The 19,914-nt window shown below is 39.4% G+C and overlaps 1 protein-coding gene across 4 annotated transcripts in view; it reads left to right on the top strand.

Moving 5' to 3' along the window:
- Positions 1–15,864, top strand: part of LOC128700877 (DNA (cytosine-5)-methyltransferase 3A) — a 134,787-nt gene extending 118,923 nt beyond the window's left edge. For all 4 annotated transcript variants that reach the window (XM_070104733.1, XM_053794346.2, XM_053794345.2 and 1 more), the window contains one exon: positions 7,125–15,864. In XM_070104733.1, the coding sequence (XP_069960834.1) occupies positions 7,125–8,693 (1,569 nt within the window). In that variant the 3' untranslated portion in view covers positions 8,694–15,864. The remainder of the gene's footprint in view (positions 1–7,124) is intronic.
- The last annotated feature ends 4,050 nt before the right edge of the window (positions 15,865–19,914 follow it).

Below are 19,914 nucleotides of genomic sequence, written 5' to 3'. Positions count from 1 at the left end.
TTACTTACCTTAAAATATTTGTAGTCTTAATGTAGGGTAAAAGATGAAAATTATTTATTTGTATAAAGTCGTGTGGTAGGTAGGGTAGTGTAGGGAAGCCAGTCTGGCCACCCCACCCACTATGTAAACAGACGATGCGTCTCGTTATGGTTCATAAACGTTCATACAAACACCTTACATTGTGTACAAGTTGTCTCCACAGTGGTACAGTAGAATAAATGAAGACCAACACTTCCATTCTCATGTAATTTTTTGATGGAATGATGCTCTGACAAATTATTATTATTCTTTCTTTCTTTGTTGGGTTTATCAGGGCCACTGCCAGCATAAGCTGTACCGAGCCCGGTTTCTCGATGGTACGAAGAAGATTTGTTGCCCAAGGCTGGGCGATGAAAGAAAAGGAACAAAAGTGCCTTTGTAAATAGAGATAGAGACTTGAAGTTTCCAATTAGATCTGGTGGACCCCCTTGCCAAGCCCCAGCAGAGAGGGATGCCCACACTCCCACCTGAGTTCAGTAACCAGCTTCCCACCAAAGACCATTAGAGAATTTTCCACAGAGCAGAAAAAAGGAACTGGCTAAAGTAAGCCGATGAACAGGTGCCCCTCCTGTAGAGTGCCCGGCGGTTAAAATAGATGAGGAAAAGCGTCCCAGAGAGAACAGTGGAAATTTGTCACTGATACACAGGCAAGAGAGAGAGACGTCTACATCCGACGAAGGCTGGCGCAGAAGTCAATTATTATTTTTTTTTTTTTTTAACAAGTCGACCGTCTCCCACTGAGGCAGGGTGACCCAAAAAGAAAGAAAATCCCCAAAAAGAAAATACTTTCATCATCATTCAACGCTTTCACCTCACTCACACATAATCACTGTTTTTGCAGAGGTGCTCAGAACACAACAGTTTAGAAGCATATACGTATAAAGTAGGTAGTAGGTTGGTAGACAGCAACACCCAGGGGGATACTACCGTCCTGCCAAGTGAGTGTGAAACAAAAGCCTGTAATTGTTTTACATGATGGTAGGATTGCTGGTATCTTTTGTCTGTCTCATAAACATGCAAGATTACAGGTACGTCTTGCTACTTCTACTTACACTTAGGTCACACTACACATACATGTACATGTTTATTTATACACACTCATCTGAGTTTTCTTCGATTTTATCTTAATAGTTCTTGGTCTTATTACTTTTCCTTTTATATCCATGGGGAAGTGGAATAAGAATCTTTCCTCTGTAAGCCATGCGTGTTGTAAAAGTCAACTAAAATGCCAGGAACAATGGGCTAGTAACCCCTTTTCCTGTAATAATTACTAAAAATAAGAACATAAGAACTTAAGAAAGGAGGAGCACTGCAACAGGCCTGCTGGCCCATACTAGGCAGGTCCTTCACAAATCCAACCCACTAACAGAACAAATGCTACCCAAGTAATAAGCTCAGGTGCAAGTCTGACTCAAATCCAACCCCTCTCACTCATGTACTTATCCAACCTAAATTTGGAACTACCCAGTGTTTTAGCTTCGATCACCCTACTAGGCAGACCGTTCCACTCATCAACTACCCCTATTACCAGTGTTCATTTATACATTTTATTAGTGCTTTACATTTATTTGGCATTCTTTTCTGCATGTAAATCTATATTTAAGCTAGGGAAGTGACCTAGAGTCCTTATGGAGGAGGATTTCCCTTCCAAACAATAATCTCTCTTCCCTCTCTCCTCCTCCCTGTCTTCCATTCATCAACAACAGCCTTCAATAAAGGTAACTGTCATGTTGAATGTTCATTTTTCTGTGCATGTAAATCTATCTTTAAGGTAAAAAAAAATTGTTGTTGATATTTCTGGGTGTCTGGAATGAATTAATTGGATTTACATTATTTCTTATGGGGAAAATTCGAAAATCGTCAATTTCGATAATAGTCACACTTCCAGGAACGGATTAATTACGAAAAACGAGGGATCACTGTAGAGTGAAGGCATACGAAAGGAATATTTATCTACAGTTATCCCCCAGTGTTTGACTAGAGCAAACGTAATTCTTCCGACACTCCTACAAAGCCGCTTTGTAAACAAATCTCATATTTATGTCAATTTTTATTCTGTGGGTGTATGTATAATGTTTATATGCTATGTAACGTGTTTCTTATATAATTTTGAAGAAAATATCATAGGCGGATTAATGAAAATGTCTATATAACATAAAATAAGAAATTTAATGTTCCCAATAGAGATTATTATTACGTAGTATAGCTATAGCATCATAGTAGAGGGACTCTTAGTGATTTTAATGTGTACCTGCACACCAGCACAGTGTTTAAGTATATTTAGGCACAGGTACACATAAGCATAATTATCAGAGTACAGTGGTCCCTCGTTTTTCGTAATTAATCCATTCCTGGAGGAGCTACTATAAACAAAATTTACAATTTGCGAATCAATTTTCCCCATAAGAAATAATGTAAATACAATTAATCCATTCCTGACACCCAGAAGTATTTAAACAAAAATTTTTTTTACATGAAATATACATGTAGTACATAAACAATACAATGGGAAATGATAAATGAAACATTAACAGCATAACACTTACCTTTATTGGAGATTCTTCTTAGTGTATGGGAGACTGGAGGAGGAGAGAGATTGGATTGTTTACAGTTCGGAAGGGGAATCCCCTTCCAGCAACACCTCAGGTACCAATTGCTTCTCTGGGGTTGCTTCTCTTCTCTGTTTCTTAATGCCACTAGGACCACCTTGAGAGTCACTCTAGTCCTGTCTCGCAGAGTAACTGTGGAGAGAGCTCTGTTTCTGGCATCTCTTTAACACTTCCCTAAAATGGCCCAAGACTTGTCACTGTACATATTTCTCACCTTCTTTACCACAGGCTTGGCACTAGGAGCTTTCTTTGGAGCCATGGTAGCTTATTTAGTACTTGCAAGCACTAAAATGAGTGGATTATGAAATATTTCGTAGGAGCACTTGAGGGGACCTTCACTCACTGGTAAACAATACCAGACGGCTGGGTAGGGAGGCCGCCCCGGCTCACACCGTGCGTACGCGTCCCGGACGAACTATGTACTATTCGCGAGTCATCTTATGAAAAGCGAGTCCATGTTTATACGAAAATACCCCTATGATTGGCGAAATTTACGATTGCCGAGAACTACGAAAAGCGAGGGACCACTGTACATATAAAATACGCAGTAACTTCAGAACACTTGAAATTTTGGAAAGTTTCCAGCCATAATAGATGTGCTCACGGAGAATGTAAATAAACCAGGTGGGGCGCGCTGTATTTGAAGGACTGCTTGCCGTATAGCAAATTTTGATCATAATTTGAAATTGCTGTATTAGCGGAACGCCGTAAGGCGAAACGCTGTAACGCGGGGCCCTACTGTATTTTTTTTTTTTTAATTATTTTTGGAATGTCTCACTGGACTTGTTTTAATATTAAAGATAAAATGTCATTAAATCACTTTAAAGTATTAATACACACTTTCAACTGTACCATTGTAAACTACTAACTGTAATATTTTACTTATTACAGTGGAACCTCAGTTTTCGTATGCCCTAGTTGGAGACAATTCTTGGAGAAAATTCTCCTTAAAATGTATTTTTTTTTTTTTTTTTTTAATATTTTTGGGTGTCTGGTATGGATTAGTAATTGGTTCCATTCGAGACACCCAAAAATATTAACAAAAAATACATTTTATAGAGAAATATCTCCATGAATTGTCTCCAACTAGGGCATACGAAAACCGAGGCTCTACTGTATAATATTTTTGCTACCTCTTTTTTTTTTGTAATAATGCATAATTAAAATTTACCACTCCTTAACCTATATCTAGTCTTAAGTAGTCTGTAAGCATTAGAATTAGTCTGCCCAAAATGCACATGCATGCTAGTGGCTTTCTTTGTGTTTAACAATATTTTATTACATGTAAACTATATTTTTTGTACACTACACAAATAAAATTTGATTTTATTTAATTTGAATGAGCTTGTCAGAGAGAGGAAGCATAAGACTGCCTCTTTGCTTCCTCCCTCCCTCCCTTCACTCATCACTTGTCTAGTTTTCTTAGTACCAGCATACCTCACTAATACAGTGGGTTAGGTTCCAGACCATCACCGTAAAGTGAGTATCACCATAAAGTGAATCACAGCCTTTTTTCTTCAATTGCCAGTACACAAAAAAGCCTAAAAGCATGTTTACACTATTATTTATTATGTGTGCAATAGCATTCATAAAGGGATTAAGGGAAACCAGTTAGTCGGACTTGAGTTCTGGAGGTGTAAAGTACAGTGCCTGTAGTGTGATGGAGGCGTGGGGATATTGCAGTTTGGAAGGTACCCTCTGAACTGTCAGTGATTGAACAAGTGAAAGTGTTTCCTTTGTCGGGTCACCCTCCCTACCTCAGTAGGAGACGGCCAGAATGTTAAAAAAAATTAAACAGTACCACAAACATCTTTACAATTCTTATCTGTTATGATCGATGATAAGAGAGTTATAGTTGTTGTCGTGTTTGAACATTTGTGCAGCTCTAAACCTAGGAACCAAAAAGCACCTGGGAAATGGTAGGTAATTAGCTTTGATCCATATGAGACAGTGTCCCCAATTCCTTGAATGAAGAGCTCTTAACCAGCATCAAAGTACCTTACATAAAGACTTTTACCTCTGGCAGCCCTTGGAGGCCCTTACACATAAGCCTACCATTTCTGTTGGTTAATCCAGCACTGATATTAAGATTAACTCTTACATTTGTTTGGCATTATAATTGGCATTGGGATGTCTTCATTTTTCATTCAGACACTCAAATACTATACACAAATAACTCGCACATAGGAGAGAGGAGTTTACGGTGACGTTTCGGTCCGACTTGGACCATTTACAAAGTCACACTAGCAAAAAGGAGAGGAGGGAGTATATATAGGCCAGCAGACAGGGACGGGACAAGAGAAGTAGTAGGAAAGGGGGAAGAGAGGTAGTGCTAGAAGTAGTAGTGGAGTCAGTCAAATACTAAGAAAGAGGAGCACTGCAAGGGAGCTTGGGACCCACAAAGAGTAGGAACAAGAATACAGAAGGGGGAAAATAATAATAATGTACGCAATACCCAAGGCAGAAGAAAGAAAACCCAAAGGAGAAAGAGGAAAGAGAAAAGGGAGAAGGGGAAAAAAGAAAAAGAATCAGGTTAAGTCATGGATGTTCTGAAGTTTGGAGCATTTTACAATGTAATGTGAAAGGAAGGCATCTACAGAGACAAAGCCAGGACTAAGATTCATACAAGGAAAGTTCTGTATAAGGAAGGATTCAACCAGGGTTATTGACGTACTAGTATGCATAAATTCTAGCGCCTTCAAATCTAGCGAAAGCTGGTAGGCCTACATATGAAAGAATGGGTCTATGTGGTCAGTGTACACAGTATTAAAAAAATCCTGCAGCACACAGTGTGTAATGAAAAAAAAAACTTAGACCGTGTTTTTGGTTTAAAACAGCACTGTATTTTCGTATGGTATTTATGATTGTATTCTAGTTTTGCTGGTCTCATTTTATAGAATGGAAGACATATTACAGAAATTGAGATGATTTTGATTGATTTCACAATGAAAAGTACCTTGAAATTGAGCTCAAAGTAGCAGAAATGTTCGATTTTTGCCGAAGTTCAAAAGTAAACAAATCATGCCACACGTCCAATACACGTCAACTGGTGAGTCTAATATTCTTTTACAAGTGCACTGATATTATTTATACCATTTCTACACTAATGCAGTAGTCTGCATAACAGTATATCTTCTATTTTTTGTGAGAATAAAAATTCTAAGTGGAAAGCAAAAGAAATGTACAAAAGAAATGTAAGAGGGGCGTGGGGACATGACTAATGAACAGAGGAAATGTTATTTTAGTGCCAGGAATGTCTGTCTTGTTTATTCTGAACCCTATTTGGAAATTGGCATCTTTTGAAATTTGTGTGAAATTGGCAAAATTGCTAATTTCTGACCACTTTATTGGATAGTTGGAATCAGTAAATGGGTGGTTTCTTGTACTCATTTGATAGAAAAAATGGAGTTATAGTGAAATACGTAGTTATGATTTTTGCCAACTAGTACACTGGAATTGGCCGAAAATAGGGCTCAAAGTGGGCGAAATCGCTGATGCGTAAATATAGTTGAGACTGCTAACTTTGTAAGAGCATAATTCCCTAAGTTTTCCATCAAATTTCATACCTTGGTGTCATTATGATCAGGAAAAGATTCTCTATCTTTTCATAAGAATTTTTTTTTTTTTCCGAAAATTTTTTGACCCTGAGAACAAGTTTAGGAGAGGGCCTCTCGACCCGAAAGGGTTAAACGTGATTTTTGCAGACAGTAATCAGATTAATTTATATGTTTGAGTAAACATGCTTAATTCTTGACCTACTATATTAATCATCATTTATTGATAGATTTAATAACAAAAAAAGGCACAATACCGTGACTGGAACGATACACAAATAACCTGCACATAGAAGTGAGAAGCCTACGACGACGTTTTGGTCTGACTTGAACCATTTACAAAGTCGTAAGCTTCTCTCTTCTATGTGTGGGTTATTTGTGTATTGATAGATTTAATTTGGAGCTACTGATCTTTTGTGATAATGTTCATTTAAGAATTGCCTGAGACAATGAATTACAATAGTTGAACCTTGAAATCTAAGAGGGTTATGTTGCTGTTGACTTTGTGAATCTTGAATTCACAAATGATGCAGAATTATGCACATCTGTAATTTTGTCCATTTAATTTTAGCTTTTCAAAAATCACTCAATTTTGGTTAAAATTAACCTGCATTAGAAAGAAAAAGTTTTGTGCATTGGAAATTCCTTAAGCACATTTTGAATGCACTCTTATAGTTAGTTTTCAATTTAAGGGGTATGCACCAATACCAAAACAAATAGACTGGAAAAAACTCATGGCTAATTATGAGATGCCTTTTAGTAAAAATGTTACTTAAGCAAAGCACACAAATTACAAAGATTACAAATTTCATGGTTCAGCTATGTAAAAAATTAATTAAAATTTTTTACTTTGTTCATCAAGAAATTTTCACACTGTTGATGAGAAACTCAGTTTTTTGTATTTTTTTACTTTTCCCATCAGATTTTTGGGTATCCAGAGCATTATACTGATGCTGGCAATCTCTCCATTAAAGAAAGACAAGTTCTCTTAGGGAGAGCTTGGAGTGTTCCTGTGATAATGCACATCTTGAAACCTTTAGGAAAATATTTCCCAAATAAGAATAATCACCTCAATGCTGAAGATAATTCTGGGGTTAGACTCAAGGCTGATGATAAACAGTCAGCAGCTACAGAGGACATTGAACACTTTGCTGACAGCTGCATTGATGATCATCTTGAAGTTGACAGTAACAGTAAAGAGCATGAGAATATGCTGAATGATATAGAAATAATTGCAGTAATGCCACCTCAAGCACAAACTGTTGGGAAAAGAACCCCACTGAATAAAAACCAAGAAAATGTAAGTGATGCTGTGGCACCAAGCATGATAATAAATCAGTGTGCCACACAGAGTGCAAGTGAATCAGAAGACGAAAAAGATTCGTTGCTTCAAACATCTCTTACAAAACATTTGGTTACTGAATCTATTGCTCATAATATCACTGTGGAAAAGTCCAGTAATCATATAAAAAATGTGTTAGCATTACAGTCTAAGGATTGCTCCTCAAGGTCTTTGCCACAAATATCCAAATCTCGCCCCCAGAAAGTAGCGAATAAAAGTTCTTCAAAATTCACTTTTAAACAAAATATGAGGTCGTACATGTTACGCAGTAATGAGCTCAGAACTAGAGCTGCTAAAAGAGCTGGCAAAATTGTTAAACCATTGCATCTGAGATGTAAGACTTCCTTGAAAAGAATACTGAAAAAAAAGTCACAAAGTGAGAATTGTAAGAAAAGTGGAACAAGTGGAAGTGACAAGGAAGTGAGACAACCACCTAAAAAGAAAAGAAAAATTGTTGTAGGACTCAACAAGAACACAACTGATGCTAGTGACACAAATGAGAGAGATTCATGTACAGAACACAAGTTAGTGTCTTTTAACAAAGAAAATCTTAATGTCAGTAGTCTAGATTTTATTGTAGATAGTGATAAGCTAATACCATCATCAATGTGCATTGGTGTAAATATTTCAGACGAGTGCAGGAATTTTGGGTCTGATGTCAATGATCCAAGTGAAGAGGTACTGAATTTCGTTGATATATCAGGTGATTTAGACAACCTTGAGTCAGTTCAGCCAAATAATGGATCAGCATGTCTTGTAGGTAATATACTCAAAGAAAATAATGAAACTAACCCACTTATTGACATTGAAGAAACTGAAGATAATTCTCATCATGACATCATTGAAGTTCCCATGGAAAATCAACATCGACACCCAATTCTTTCCTTAACTTCTCCTGAAGTTAATTTGAACAAATGTAAAAAGAATGCAGATGTGGCCAAAATGAAAATAAGAAATTTTACAGAATCAGAAATTTGTGCTGAATTCAACCCTGAAAATGAGAATTCAGAATCAGTTGGTGATAATGTCATGTCTGATAAAAGCAATTGTGTATTTATTTCCATTGATATGAAATCATGGTGTATTGTTGATGAATATGATGCTGACCACTCAGGAAATAATAGCAGTGACCCTCTTAGTGATAATTAGAATAATTTTTATGTGGTTTATCTCTTCAGTGGGGTGCCTTGAGGAGGGTGAAGGGCTCTTGATCGAAGCAATTAGTGTGTCTCACCCCTCCCTTGGATTAAACATGATTACCTCTCATTGCTCAGGTGCTGTATGACCCCTACAGATTTAGCACTCTCCTATGATTAGAAAATAATTGTGATAGTGTACATAATTTTTGTTTTTCACCGGTTAAAACACTGCAGTAATGCATAACTCACCCTTCAGATTTTATTAAGATACAAATTAAATTGTGTACTTTCCTAGAAATAGATGCACTGGAACCTTGGTGTTTAAACATACTGGACCTTGAATGAACTGGAATCCAAGCAATTTTTTTCATAAAAAATTTACCTGGTCTTGGAACATTTTTCTGGAGTCCGAATGCGCCGGTTTGTTTAAAATTCAGTTGTAAGAAAACTTTACATGAAAGGCTTGTTTCAAAAGCGCTTTGAAATGACCTCTGACACTGACTTAACTCTCAGAGACTTTTGGAAGAGTCAATTCAACATCTTCCAGTGTGTGAGGCTGATAATTAAAGCCTGGCAAATACTGTTTTGGACATCGAACTTTTTGCAGTTCCAACACCACCTAGGAACCAATTAAGTTCAAACACTGGGGTTCCACTATATAACAAAAAAATTATAGTATTTACTAGTTAATCAACTTTTTTGTCCCTTCAAGGGGACTTAAGTGTCTTGTTCAGGTGAAGGGCTTGTAATCCAAGTACCTGCATTTACCCTTCCTCATCCTTGGATCAAACCTGATTACAGTAAACTCTTGATATAACTAACTAATAAGGGGTGTTCTTTATACCAGATTGAAGTTAAAAGAAGTGCATAAACATAGTCTAATATGTCTGATATAGTCTTTACACACAAATTAAACTGTAATAAATATTGAGAATAAAGAAATTGTAAGTACAAATTAACTAGTGAATTTTGTATATAATTTTAAGAGTGTTATATCGAGGTTTGTTATATACCTCCTCTTTCCTAGGATCTGTATAGCCCATTATAGGTGAAGTAATTCCCCATGTATATAATAAAGTTTTTTGCATTTATATCTCAATTACAGAGTCAAACAGAACTAGCTAGACATGCCTATACTTCTTTTAATTTACATATTGTAAAATATACAAATGTATACTAGTGTATATATACTGTGCTGATTATTTTTGTACATGATGCAGTCTTGGCCTTCATTATATCCAAGCATTCACAAAAATAAGTGTAGCTGTTGTACCAATCCCTCACTTATTAGGTAAATGGACATAGATGCAACTAATGTGACATTTTATTGTTGCAACATTTTGGTCTCCAGGAGCTTTGTCAGGACATTACCAGAGGGCAAAAAGTTGCCACAATAAAATGTTTCTTTGCGTTAGTGTGACTTTGTAAACGGTCCAAGTCAGATCGAAATGTCATCATAATCTTCTCTCTTCTATGTGCGAGTTATTTGTGTATTGTTCCAGTCACGGTATTGTGCCATTCTGTTCTTCTAAATGTTACATTCGTTGCATCTGTACCAATTTGCCTTACAGTTTGTGGGTAATTCTACCATTATTACTAATCCCTCACTTAGCAACCAGGATGTATTCCAAAGAAAGGGATACTACACAAGACGTCACAAAGAATGCTCTTTTTTCCATGAGCCCTCTTGTTATAATTTTTATGCTTTCAGGGATTATTTTTAGAATATTTTTTATGTTAATCTAAATGTTTGATTAAAGGCAATAGTCACCTGTAAATATCCAATTTCTTATGTTAATCTAAATGTTGATTAAAGGCAGTAGCCCATGGCTGGGCTCTGAGAGCAGTGAGACTCTCGAAACTCGTCAAAGGTATAATATCACAGCTATAGTATATGGCTTCCCACAAAATGCAATTAGATTTTGTCATTTGTTTTTCGATCAGAGGTTTTTATTTTTCTACAGTAAACCTTCCCATAATGCCAGGGTTATTCTCCTAAAAATCACAATGCAAGGTAAAATTGCATTATGTAAGGTGAAGAATCTACAGTGAAAAAATCACATTATGTGTTGTGAAGAATCTATAGGAAAAATAGGGTAACATTCTATATGCCTCCATACACAAATAACCCGCACACAGAAGAGAGGAGCTTACAAGGACGTTTCGGTCCGACTTAATACTCTTGCTCCTTCCATTAAGTTTAAAGCTGAATGGGAATTTAATTCCTTGTTTCCTTTTCTTGATGTTCATGTCCACCACTCAGATACAGGTTTTGCCTTTTCTGTTTACCGCAAGCCTGTGCACAGTGGCATGTCCATTCACTGCTTTTCTTATCATGCTTCCTCTGTAAAGAAAAGTGTTCTCATCTCCTCCTTTCTCCATGCTCTCCACATATGTGATCCTCAGTTCCTTCAATCAAAAATTTCCACTCTTCATAATTCATTTTCTCATCTTGGATACCCTTCCCATTTCATAGACTCTGCCTTCTCACGTGCTAAACGTAATTTCTTCTCTCCCAAACTCTCTACTCCTGGGAACTCTTCTGTCCTCTGCCTTCCCTACATTTCTGGTCTTTCTAATCTCAACAACTCTCTCCGTCCCATAGACATCAAACTTACTTTCCGCCAGACTAACACTCTTCGCACTAATCTCGTTCATACCTCTCCTCCCTCTACAGATGCTCCTGGCGTCTACTGTATTTCTTGTTCCTCCTGTCCTCTTCAATACTTTGGAGAAACCGGTCTATCTCTTCCTGACAGACTTAGGGAGCACAAAGTGTTAGGCTTGCCAACACTGACAATGCTCTTTTCTGACACGTCAGAGATCACAGCCATCCTATTGACTGGTCTTCTGCTAAAACTGTCTTCCCTACTTCCAACTTTAACAGTCACTGTCTGGTTGAATCCTCCCTAATACACAACTTTCCTTGTATGAATCTTAGTCCTGGCTTCGTCTCTGCAGATGCCTTTCTCTCCCACTACAGTGGACCCCCGCATAACGATTACCTCCGAATGCGACCAATTATGTAAGTGTATTTATGTAAGTGCGTTTGTACGTGTATGTTTGGGGGTCTGAAATGGACTAATCTACTTCACAATATTTCTTATGGGAACAAATTCGGTCAGTACTGGCACCTGAACATACTTCTGGAGTGAAAAAATATCGTTAACCGGGGGTCCACTGTACATTGTAAAATGTTCCAAACTTCAGGACACTCATGACCTAACCTGATTCCTCCTTTTCTTCTTCTCACTCTCCCTCTTCCCCTTTCCTTTTTTCTTTTTCTCCTCTGGGTTGTCTTTCTTCTGCCCTGTGTATTTGTTCCTTCTTTATTTACTTATTTACTTGTTTTCTCCCCCCCCTCGGTGTTCTTGCTCTTACCCTCTATGGGCACCAGCTCCCTTGCAGTGCTCCTCTTTCTTAGTATTTGACTGGCCCCTCCTACTCTTACTATCTCCCCACTACTACTTCCTTCCACCTCTACTACTACTACTACTACTACTACTACTACTACTACTACTACTACTACTACTACTACTACTACTACTACCACTACCACTACTACTACTACTACTACTACTACTACTACTACCACCACCACCACCACCACCACTACCACCACCACTACCACCACCACTGCCACCACCACTGCCACCACCACTGCCACCACCACTGCCACCACCACTGCCACCACCACTGCCACCGCCACCACCGCCGCCGCCGCCACTACCTCCTGCCTATATGTGTATACCCATCTTGGTCTCCTTCTCGTTAGTGTGACTTTGTAAATGGTCCAGGTCGGACCGAAACATCGTAAGCTCCTCTCTTCTATGTGCGGGTTATTTGTGTATAGTTGCAGTCACGGTATTGTGACTTTTTTTGTTATTTATATGCCTTCACCACAAATTTTTTTATTACTATTGTATTACATAAAAATTACTAGTGTATATCTTCCCTAGCATTCTGGTAGTGTATTGCTCTTTACATCGATAAGGGTCAGTGTGAGGTTTCTGTGTTAAGAAGGATGGCTGTGGTTCTTGTGTTAATGTGGATCCACAAAGCTTGTTTTCAAGATGACTGCACTTTATTAAAAAATTTCAAACCATCGAACAGTAAGCATACACTGCTGTGAAGGGTTACCTTCCTTCTCACACAGTTTTGTAGTAAGATAGGGCTTTGTGCCTTCTGATGTTTTCACCGCCCTAACAAATTCATTCAAACTGACTTCAGTTGAAGTCCCATCTATGATGTGGACTCCCTCACATTATTTTTTACAGAAACTATTTTATTGCATTGACTATATTTTAAATTTTATTCTTGTACTGACTTCCATCTATACTAACCCCTACCCTCACATACCTTAGTCCCCTCACACACCCCTGCCCCCTCACACCCCCTACCTTCACACACCCCTGCCCCCTCGCACACCCCTACCTTCACACACCCCTACCTTCACACAGCTCTACCCTCACACACCCCTGCCCCCTCACACACACCTGCCCCCTCACACACCCCTACCTTCACACAGCCCTGCCCTCACACACCCTGCCCCCTTACACACCCCTACCTTCACACACCCCTACCTTCACACTCCCATACCCTTGCACACCCCTGCCCCCTCACACACTCCTAACCTTCATACATTCCTACCCCTCACACAGCCCTACCCAGAGTTCTGAATGACCCATATGGGTTTCTTGCATAATTTATTATTATTAGTATTATTGTATGCCTTGTTATCAGAGCACTAAGCTGGAGGCCATGTGCCAAGCTTGTATAAATTGAATAAATGAAACTGTTCTGAGACTGCTCATAAGTAAAAACAGATAATTGATATCCACCTGCTGCCTCCCCTACAATACATATAATCAGATATGCATGCCTGTATCACTGTTCTGTATCTGGGTTCATTCATTTTAAATAATGAAGAAAAATGTACAGCACTCAGAATAGTTCCCTGCCCCCCCCTCTCTCTCTTTTTCCCTCTCCTTTCTCTTCCTCCCATTCCCTCTCTCTTATTCTCTTACTTCCTTACCATTGTGTCTAACGTAATAATTTACATTTTATGTGCAACCCTCCTGACACTATATTCCTTACTATATTTCAATTTAATTAACATGTAATTTTTTAATGTAAAAGCCATCTCCTGCTGAGGCAGGGTGACCTTAAAAGAAAACCAAATTTTTTCTTTTTATATTTAGTAATTTATACAAGAGAAGGGGTTAGTAGTCCCTTGCTCCCGCATGGCTTACGGAGGAAGGCTTATTTTCCACTTCCCGGCCTGCCAGTTTCCCTGAACCCCTTCATAAATGTTACTTTGCTCACACTCCAACAACATGTCAAGTATTAAAAACCATTTGTCTCCATTCACTCCTATCAAACACGCTCACGCATGCCTGCTGGATTCTCTACATTACATATATCCATACTGCACGGTGCTCTTAGACATGACATTTCCACTGCCTCCAGCTTTCTCCTTGTTACAACATTCATCACCCATGCTTCACACCTATATAAGACCATTGGTATAACTATACTCTCATACATTCCCTTCTTTGCTTCCTTGGATAACGTTCTTTGTCTCCAAAGCCTCTTCAGTGAACCACTCATCCTTTTCCCTTCATCAGTTCTGTGATTCACCTCATCTTTCACAGATCCATCTGCTGACAAGTCCACTTCCAAATATCCGAATACATTCACTTCCTTGTCCATGGGGAAGTGGAAAAGAATCTTTCCTCCGTAAGCCATGCGTGTCGTATGAGGCGACTAAAATGCCGGGAGCAATGGGCTAGTAACCCCTTCTCCTGTAGACATTTACTAAAAAAGAGAAGACAGTTAGGGTAAGATATAAACAGCTATTGGAGGATAGATGGGCTAATGAGAGCATAGGCAATGGGGTCGAAGAGGTATGGGGTAGGTTTAAAAATGTAGTGTTAGAGTGTTCAGCAGAAGTGTGTGGTTACAGGAAAGTGGGTGCGGGAGGGAAGAGGAGCGATTGGTGGAATGATGATGTGAAGAGAGTAGTAAGGGAGAAAAAGTTAGCATATGAGACGTTTTTACAAAGTAGAAGTGATGCGAGGAGGGAAGAGTATATGGAGAAAAAGAGAGAGGTTAAGAGAGTGGTGAAGCAATGTAAAAAGAGAGCAAATGAGAGAATGGGTGAGATGTTATCAACAAATTTTGTTGAAAATAAGAAAAAGTTTTGGAGTGAGATTAACAAGTTAAGAAAGCCTAGAGAACAAATGGATTTGTCAGTTAAAAATAGGAGAGGAGAGTTATTAAATGGAGAGTTAGAGGTATTGGGAAGATGGAGGGAATATTTTGAGGAATTGTTAAATGTTGATGAAGATAGGGAAGCTGTGATTTCGTGTATAGGGCAAGAAGGAACAACATCTTGTAGGAGTGAGGAAGAGTCAGTTGTGAGTGTGGGGGAAGTTCGTGAGGCAGTAGGTAAAATGAAAGGGGGTAAGGCAGCCGGGATTGATGGGATAAAGATAGAAATGTTAAAAGCAGGTGGGGATATAGTTTTGGAGTGGTTGGTGCAATTATTTAATAAATGTATGGAAGAGGGTAAGGTACCTAGGGATTGGCAGAGAGCATGCATAGTTCCTTTGTATAAAGGCAAAGGGGATAAAAGAGAGTGCAAAAATTATAGGGGGATAAGTCTGTTCAGTTTGTGGTTACAGGAAAGTGGGTGCGGGAGGGAAGAGGAGCGATTGGTGGAATGATGATGTAAAGAGAGTAGTAAGGGAGAAAAAGTTAGCATATGAGAAGTTTTTACAAAGTAGAAGTGATGCAAGGAGGGAAGAGTATATGGAGAAAAAGAGAGAGGTTAAGAGAGTGGTGAAGCAATGTAAAAAGAGAGCAAATGAGAGAGTGGGTGAGATGTTATCAACAAATTTTGTTGAAAATAAGAAAAAGTTTTGGAGTGAGATTAACAAGTTAAGAAAGCCTAGAGAACAAATGGATTTGTCAGTTAAAAATAGGAGAGGAGAGTTATTAAATGGAGAGTTAGAGGTATTGGGAAGATGGAGGGAATATTTTGAGGAATTGTTAAATGTTGATGAAGATAGGGAAGCTGTGATTTCGTGTATAGGACAAGGAGGAATAACATCTTGTAGGAGTGAGGAAGAGCCAGTTGTGAGTGTGGGGGAAGTTCGTGAGGCAGTAGGTAAAATGAAAGGGGGTAAGGCAGCCGGGATTGATGGGATAAAGATAGAAATGTTAAAAGCAGGTGGGGATATAGTTTTGGAGTGGTTGGTGCAATTATTTAATAAATGTATGGAAGAGGGTAAGGTACCTAGGGATTGGCAGAGAGCATGCATAGTTCCTTTGTATAAAGGCAAAGGGGATAAAAGAGAGTGCAAAAATTATAGGGGGATAAGTCTGCTGAGTATACCTGGTAAAGTGTATGGTAGAGTTATTATTGAAAGAATTAAGAGTAAGACAGAGAATAGGATAGCAGATGAACAAGGAGGCTTTAGGAAAGGTAGGGGGTGTGTGGACCAGGTGTTTACAGTGAAACATATAAGTGAACAGTATTTAGATAAGGCTAAAGAGGTCTTTGTGGCATTTATGGATTTGGAAAAGGCGTATGACAGGGTGGATAGGGGGGCAATGTGGCAGATGTTGCAAGTGTATGGTGTAGGAGGTAGGTTACTGAAAGCAGTGAAGAGTTTTTACGAGGATAGTGAGGCTCAAGTTAGAGTATGTAGGAAAGAGGGAAATTATTTCCCAGTAAAAGTAGGCCTTAGACAAGGATGTGTGATGTCACCGTGGTTGTTTAATATATTTATAGATGGGGTTGTAAGAGAAGTAAATGCGAGGGTCTTGACAAGAGGCGTGGAGTTAAAAGATAAAGAATCACACACAAAGTGGGAGTTGTCACAGCTGCTCTTTGCTGATGACACTGTGCTCTTGGGAGATTCTGAAGAGAAGTTGCAGAGATTGGTGGATGAATTTGGTAGGGTGTGCAAAAGAAGAAAATTAAAGGTGAATACAGGAAAGAGTAAGGTTATGAGGATAACAAAAAGATTAGGTGATGAAAGATTGAATATCAGATTGGAGGGAGAGTGTATGGAGGAGGTGAATGTATTCAGGTATTTGGGAGTGGACGTGTCAGCGGATGGGTCTATGAAAGATGAGGTGAATCATAGAATTGATGAGGGAAAAACAGTGAGTGGTGCACTTAGGAGTCTGTGCAGACAAAGAACTTTGTCCTTGGAGGCAAAGAGGGGAATGTATGAGAGTATAGTTTTACCAACGCTCTTATATGGGTGTGAAGCATGGGTGATGAATGTTGCAGCGAGGAGAAGGCTACAGGCAGTGGAGATGTCATGTCTGAGGGCAATGTGTGGTGTGAATATAATGCAGAGAATTCGTAGTTTGGAAGTTAGGAGGAGGTGCAGGATTACCAAAACTGTTGTCCAGAGGGCTGAGGAAGGGTTGTTGAGGTGGTTCGGACATGTAGAGAGAATGGAGCGAAACGGAATGACTTCAAGAGTGTATCAGTCTGTAGTGGAAGGAAAGCGGGGTAGGGGTCGGCCTAGGAAAGGTTGGAGAGAGGGGGTAAAGGAGGTTTTGTGTGCGAGGGGCTTGGACTTCCAGCAGGTATGCGTGAGTGTATTTGATAGGAGTGAATGGAGACAAATGGTTTTTAATACTTGACGTGCTGTTGGAGTGTGAGCAAAGTAACATTTATGAAGGGGTTCAGGGAAACCGGCAGGCCGGACTTGAGTCCTGGAGATGGGAAGTACAGTGCCTGCACTCTGAAGGAGGGGTGTTAATGTTGCAGTTTAAAAACTGTAGTGTAAAGCACCCTTCTGGCAAGACAGTAATGGAGTGAATGATGGTGAAAGTTTTTCTTTTTCGGGCCACCCTGCCTTGGTGGGAATCGGCCAGTGTGATAATAAAAAAAAATTAAAAAAAGTCTGTTGAGTACACCTGGCAAAGTGTATGGTAGAGTTATTATTGAAAGAATTAAGAGTAAGACGGAGAATAGGATAGCAGATGAACAAGGAGGCCTTAGGAAAGGTAGGGGGTGTGTGGACCAGGTGTTTACAGTGAAACATATAAGTGAACAGTATTTAGATAAGGCTAAAGAGGTCTTTGTGGCATTTATGGATTTGGAAAAGGCGTATGACAGGGTGGATAGGGGGGTAATGTGGCAGATGTTGCAGGTGTATGGTGTAGGAGGTAGGTTACTGAAAGCAGTGAAGAGTTTTTACGAGGATAGTGAGGCTCAAGTTAGAGTATGTAGGAAAGAGGGAAATTATTTCCCAGTAAAAGTAGGCCTTAGACAAGGATGTGTGATGTCACCGTGGTTGTTTAATATATTTATAGATGGGGTTGTAAGAGAAGTAAATGCGAGGGTCTTGGCAAGAGGTGTGGAGTTAAAAGATAAAGAATCACACATAAAGTGGGAGTTGTCACAGTTGCTCTTTGCTGATGACACTGTGCTCTTGGGAGATTCTGAAGAGAAGTTGCAGAGATTGGTGGATGAATTTGGTAGGGTGTGCAAAAGAAGAAAATTGAAAGTGAATACAGGAAAGAGTAAGGTTATGAGGATAACAAAAAGATTAGGTGATGAAAGATTGGATATCAGATTGGAGGGAGAGAGTATGGAGGAGGTGAATGTATTCAGATATTTGGGAGTGGACGTGTCAGCGGATGGGTCTATGAAAGATGAGGTGAATCATAGAATTGATGAGGGGAAAAGGGTGAGTGGTGCACTTAGGAGTCTGTGGAGACAAAGAACTTTGTCCTTCGAGGCAAAGAGGGGAATGTATGAGAGTATAGTTTTACCAACGCTCTTATATGGGTGTGAAGCATGGGTGATGAATGTTGCAGCGAGGAGAAGGCTGGAGGCAGTGGAGATGTCATGTCTGAGAGCAATGTGTGGTGTGAATACAATGCAGAGAATTCGTAGTTTGGAAGTTAGGAGGAGGTGCGGGATTACCAAAACTGTTGTCCAGAGGGCTGAGGAAGAGTTGTTGAGGTGGTTCGGACATGTGGAGAGAATGGAGCGAAACAGAATAACTTCAAGAGTGTATCAGTCTGTAGTGGAAGGAAGGCGGAGTAGGGGTCGGCCTAGGAAAGGTTGGAGGGAGGGGGTAAAGGAGGTTTTGTGTGCGAGGGGCTTGGACTTCCAGCAGGCATGCGTGAGCGTGTTTGGTAGGAGTGAATGGAGACAATGGTTTTTAATACTTAACGTGCTGTTGGAGTGTTGGTTTTTAATACTTGACGTGCTGTTGGAGTGTGAGCAAAGTAACATTTATGAAGGGGTTCAGGGAAACCGGCAGGCCGGACTTGAGTCCTGGAGATGGGAAGTACATTGCCTGCACTCTGAAGGAGGGGTGTTAATGTTGCAGTTTAAAAACTGTAGTGTAAAGCACCCTTCTGGCAAGACAGTGATGGAGTGAATGATGGTGAAAGTTTTTCTTTTTCGGGCCACCCTGCCTTGGTGGGAATCGGCCAGTGTGATAATAAAAAAAAAAAAATTAAAAAAAGTCTGTTGAGTATACCTGGCAAAGTGTATGGTAGAGTTATTATTGAAAGAATTAAGAGTAAGACGGAGAATAGGATAGCAGATGAACAAGGAGGCCTTAGGAAAGGTAGGGGGTGTGTGGACCAGGTGTTTACAGTGAAACATATAAGTGAACAGTATTTAGATAAGGCTAAAGAGGTCTTTGTGGCATTTATGGATTTGGAAAAGGCGTATGACAGGGTGGATAGGGGGGCAATGTGACAGATGTTGCAGGTGTATGGTGTAGGAGGTAGGTTACTGAAAGCAGTGAAGAGTTTTTACGAGGATAGTGAGGCTCAAGTTAGAGTATGTAGGAAAGAGGGAAATTATTTCCCAGTAAAAGTAGGCCTTAGACAAGGATGTGTGATGTCACCGTGGTTGTTTAATACTATATTTATAGATGGGGTTGTAAGAGAAGTAAATGCGAGGGTCTTGGCAAGAGGCGTGGAGTTAAAAGATAAAGAATCACACATAAAGTGGGAGTTGTCACAGTTGCTCTTTGCTGATGACACTGTGCTCTTGGGAGATTCTGAAGAGAAGTTGCAGAGATTGGTGGATGAATTTGGTAGGGTGTGCAAAAGAAGAAAATTGAAAGTGAATACAGGAAAGAGTAAGGTTATGAGGATAACAAAAAGATTAGGTGATGAAAGATTGGATATCAGATTGGAGGGAGAGAGTATGGAGGAGGTGAATGTATTCAGATATT

The sequence above is a fragment of the Cherax quadricarinatus genome, chromosome 94 (assembly GCF_038502225.1).
Source record: "Cherax quadricarinatus isolate ZL_2023a chromosome 94, ASM3850222v1, whole genome shotgun sequence".
Lineage (NCBI taxonomy): Eukaryota > Metazoa > Arthropoda > Malacostraca > Decapoda > Parastacidae > Cherax > Cherax quadricarinatus.
This window is presented reverse-complemented; position numbering and strand designations above follow the sequence as displayed.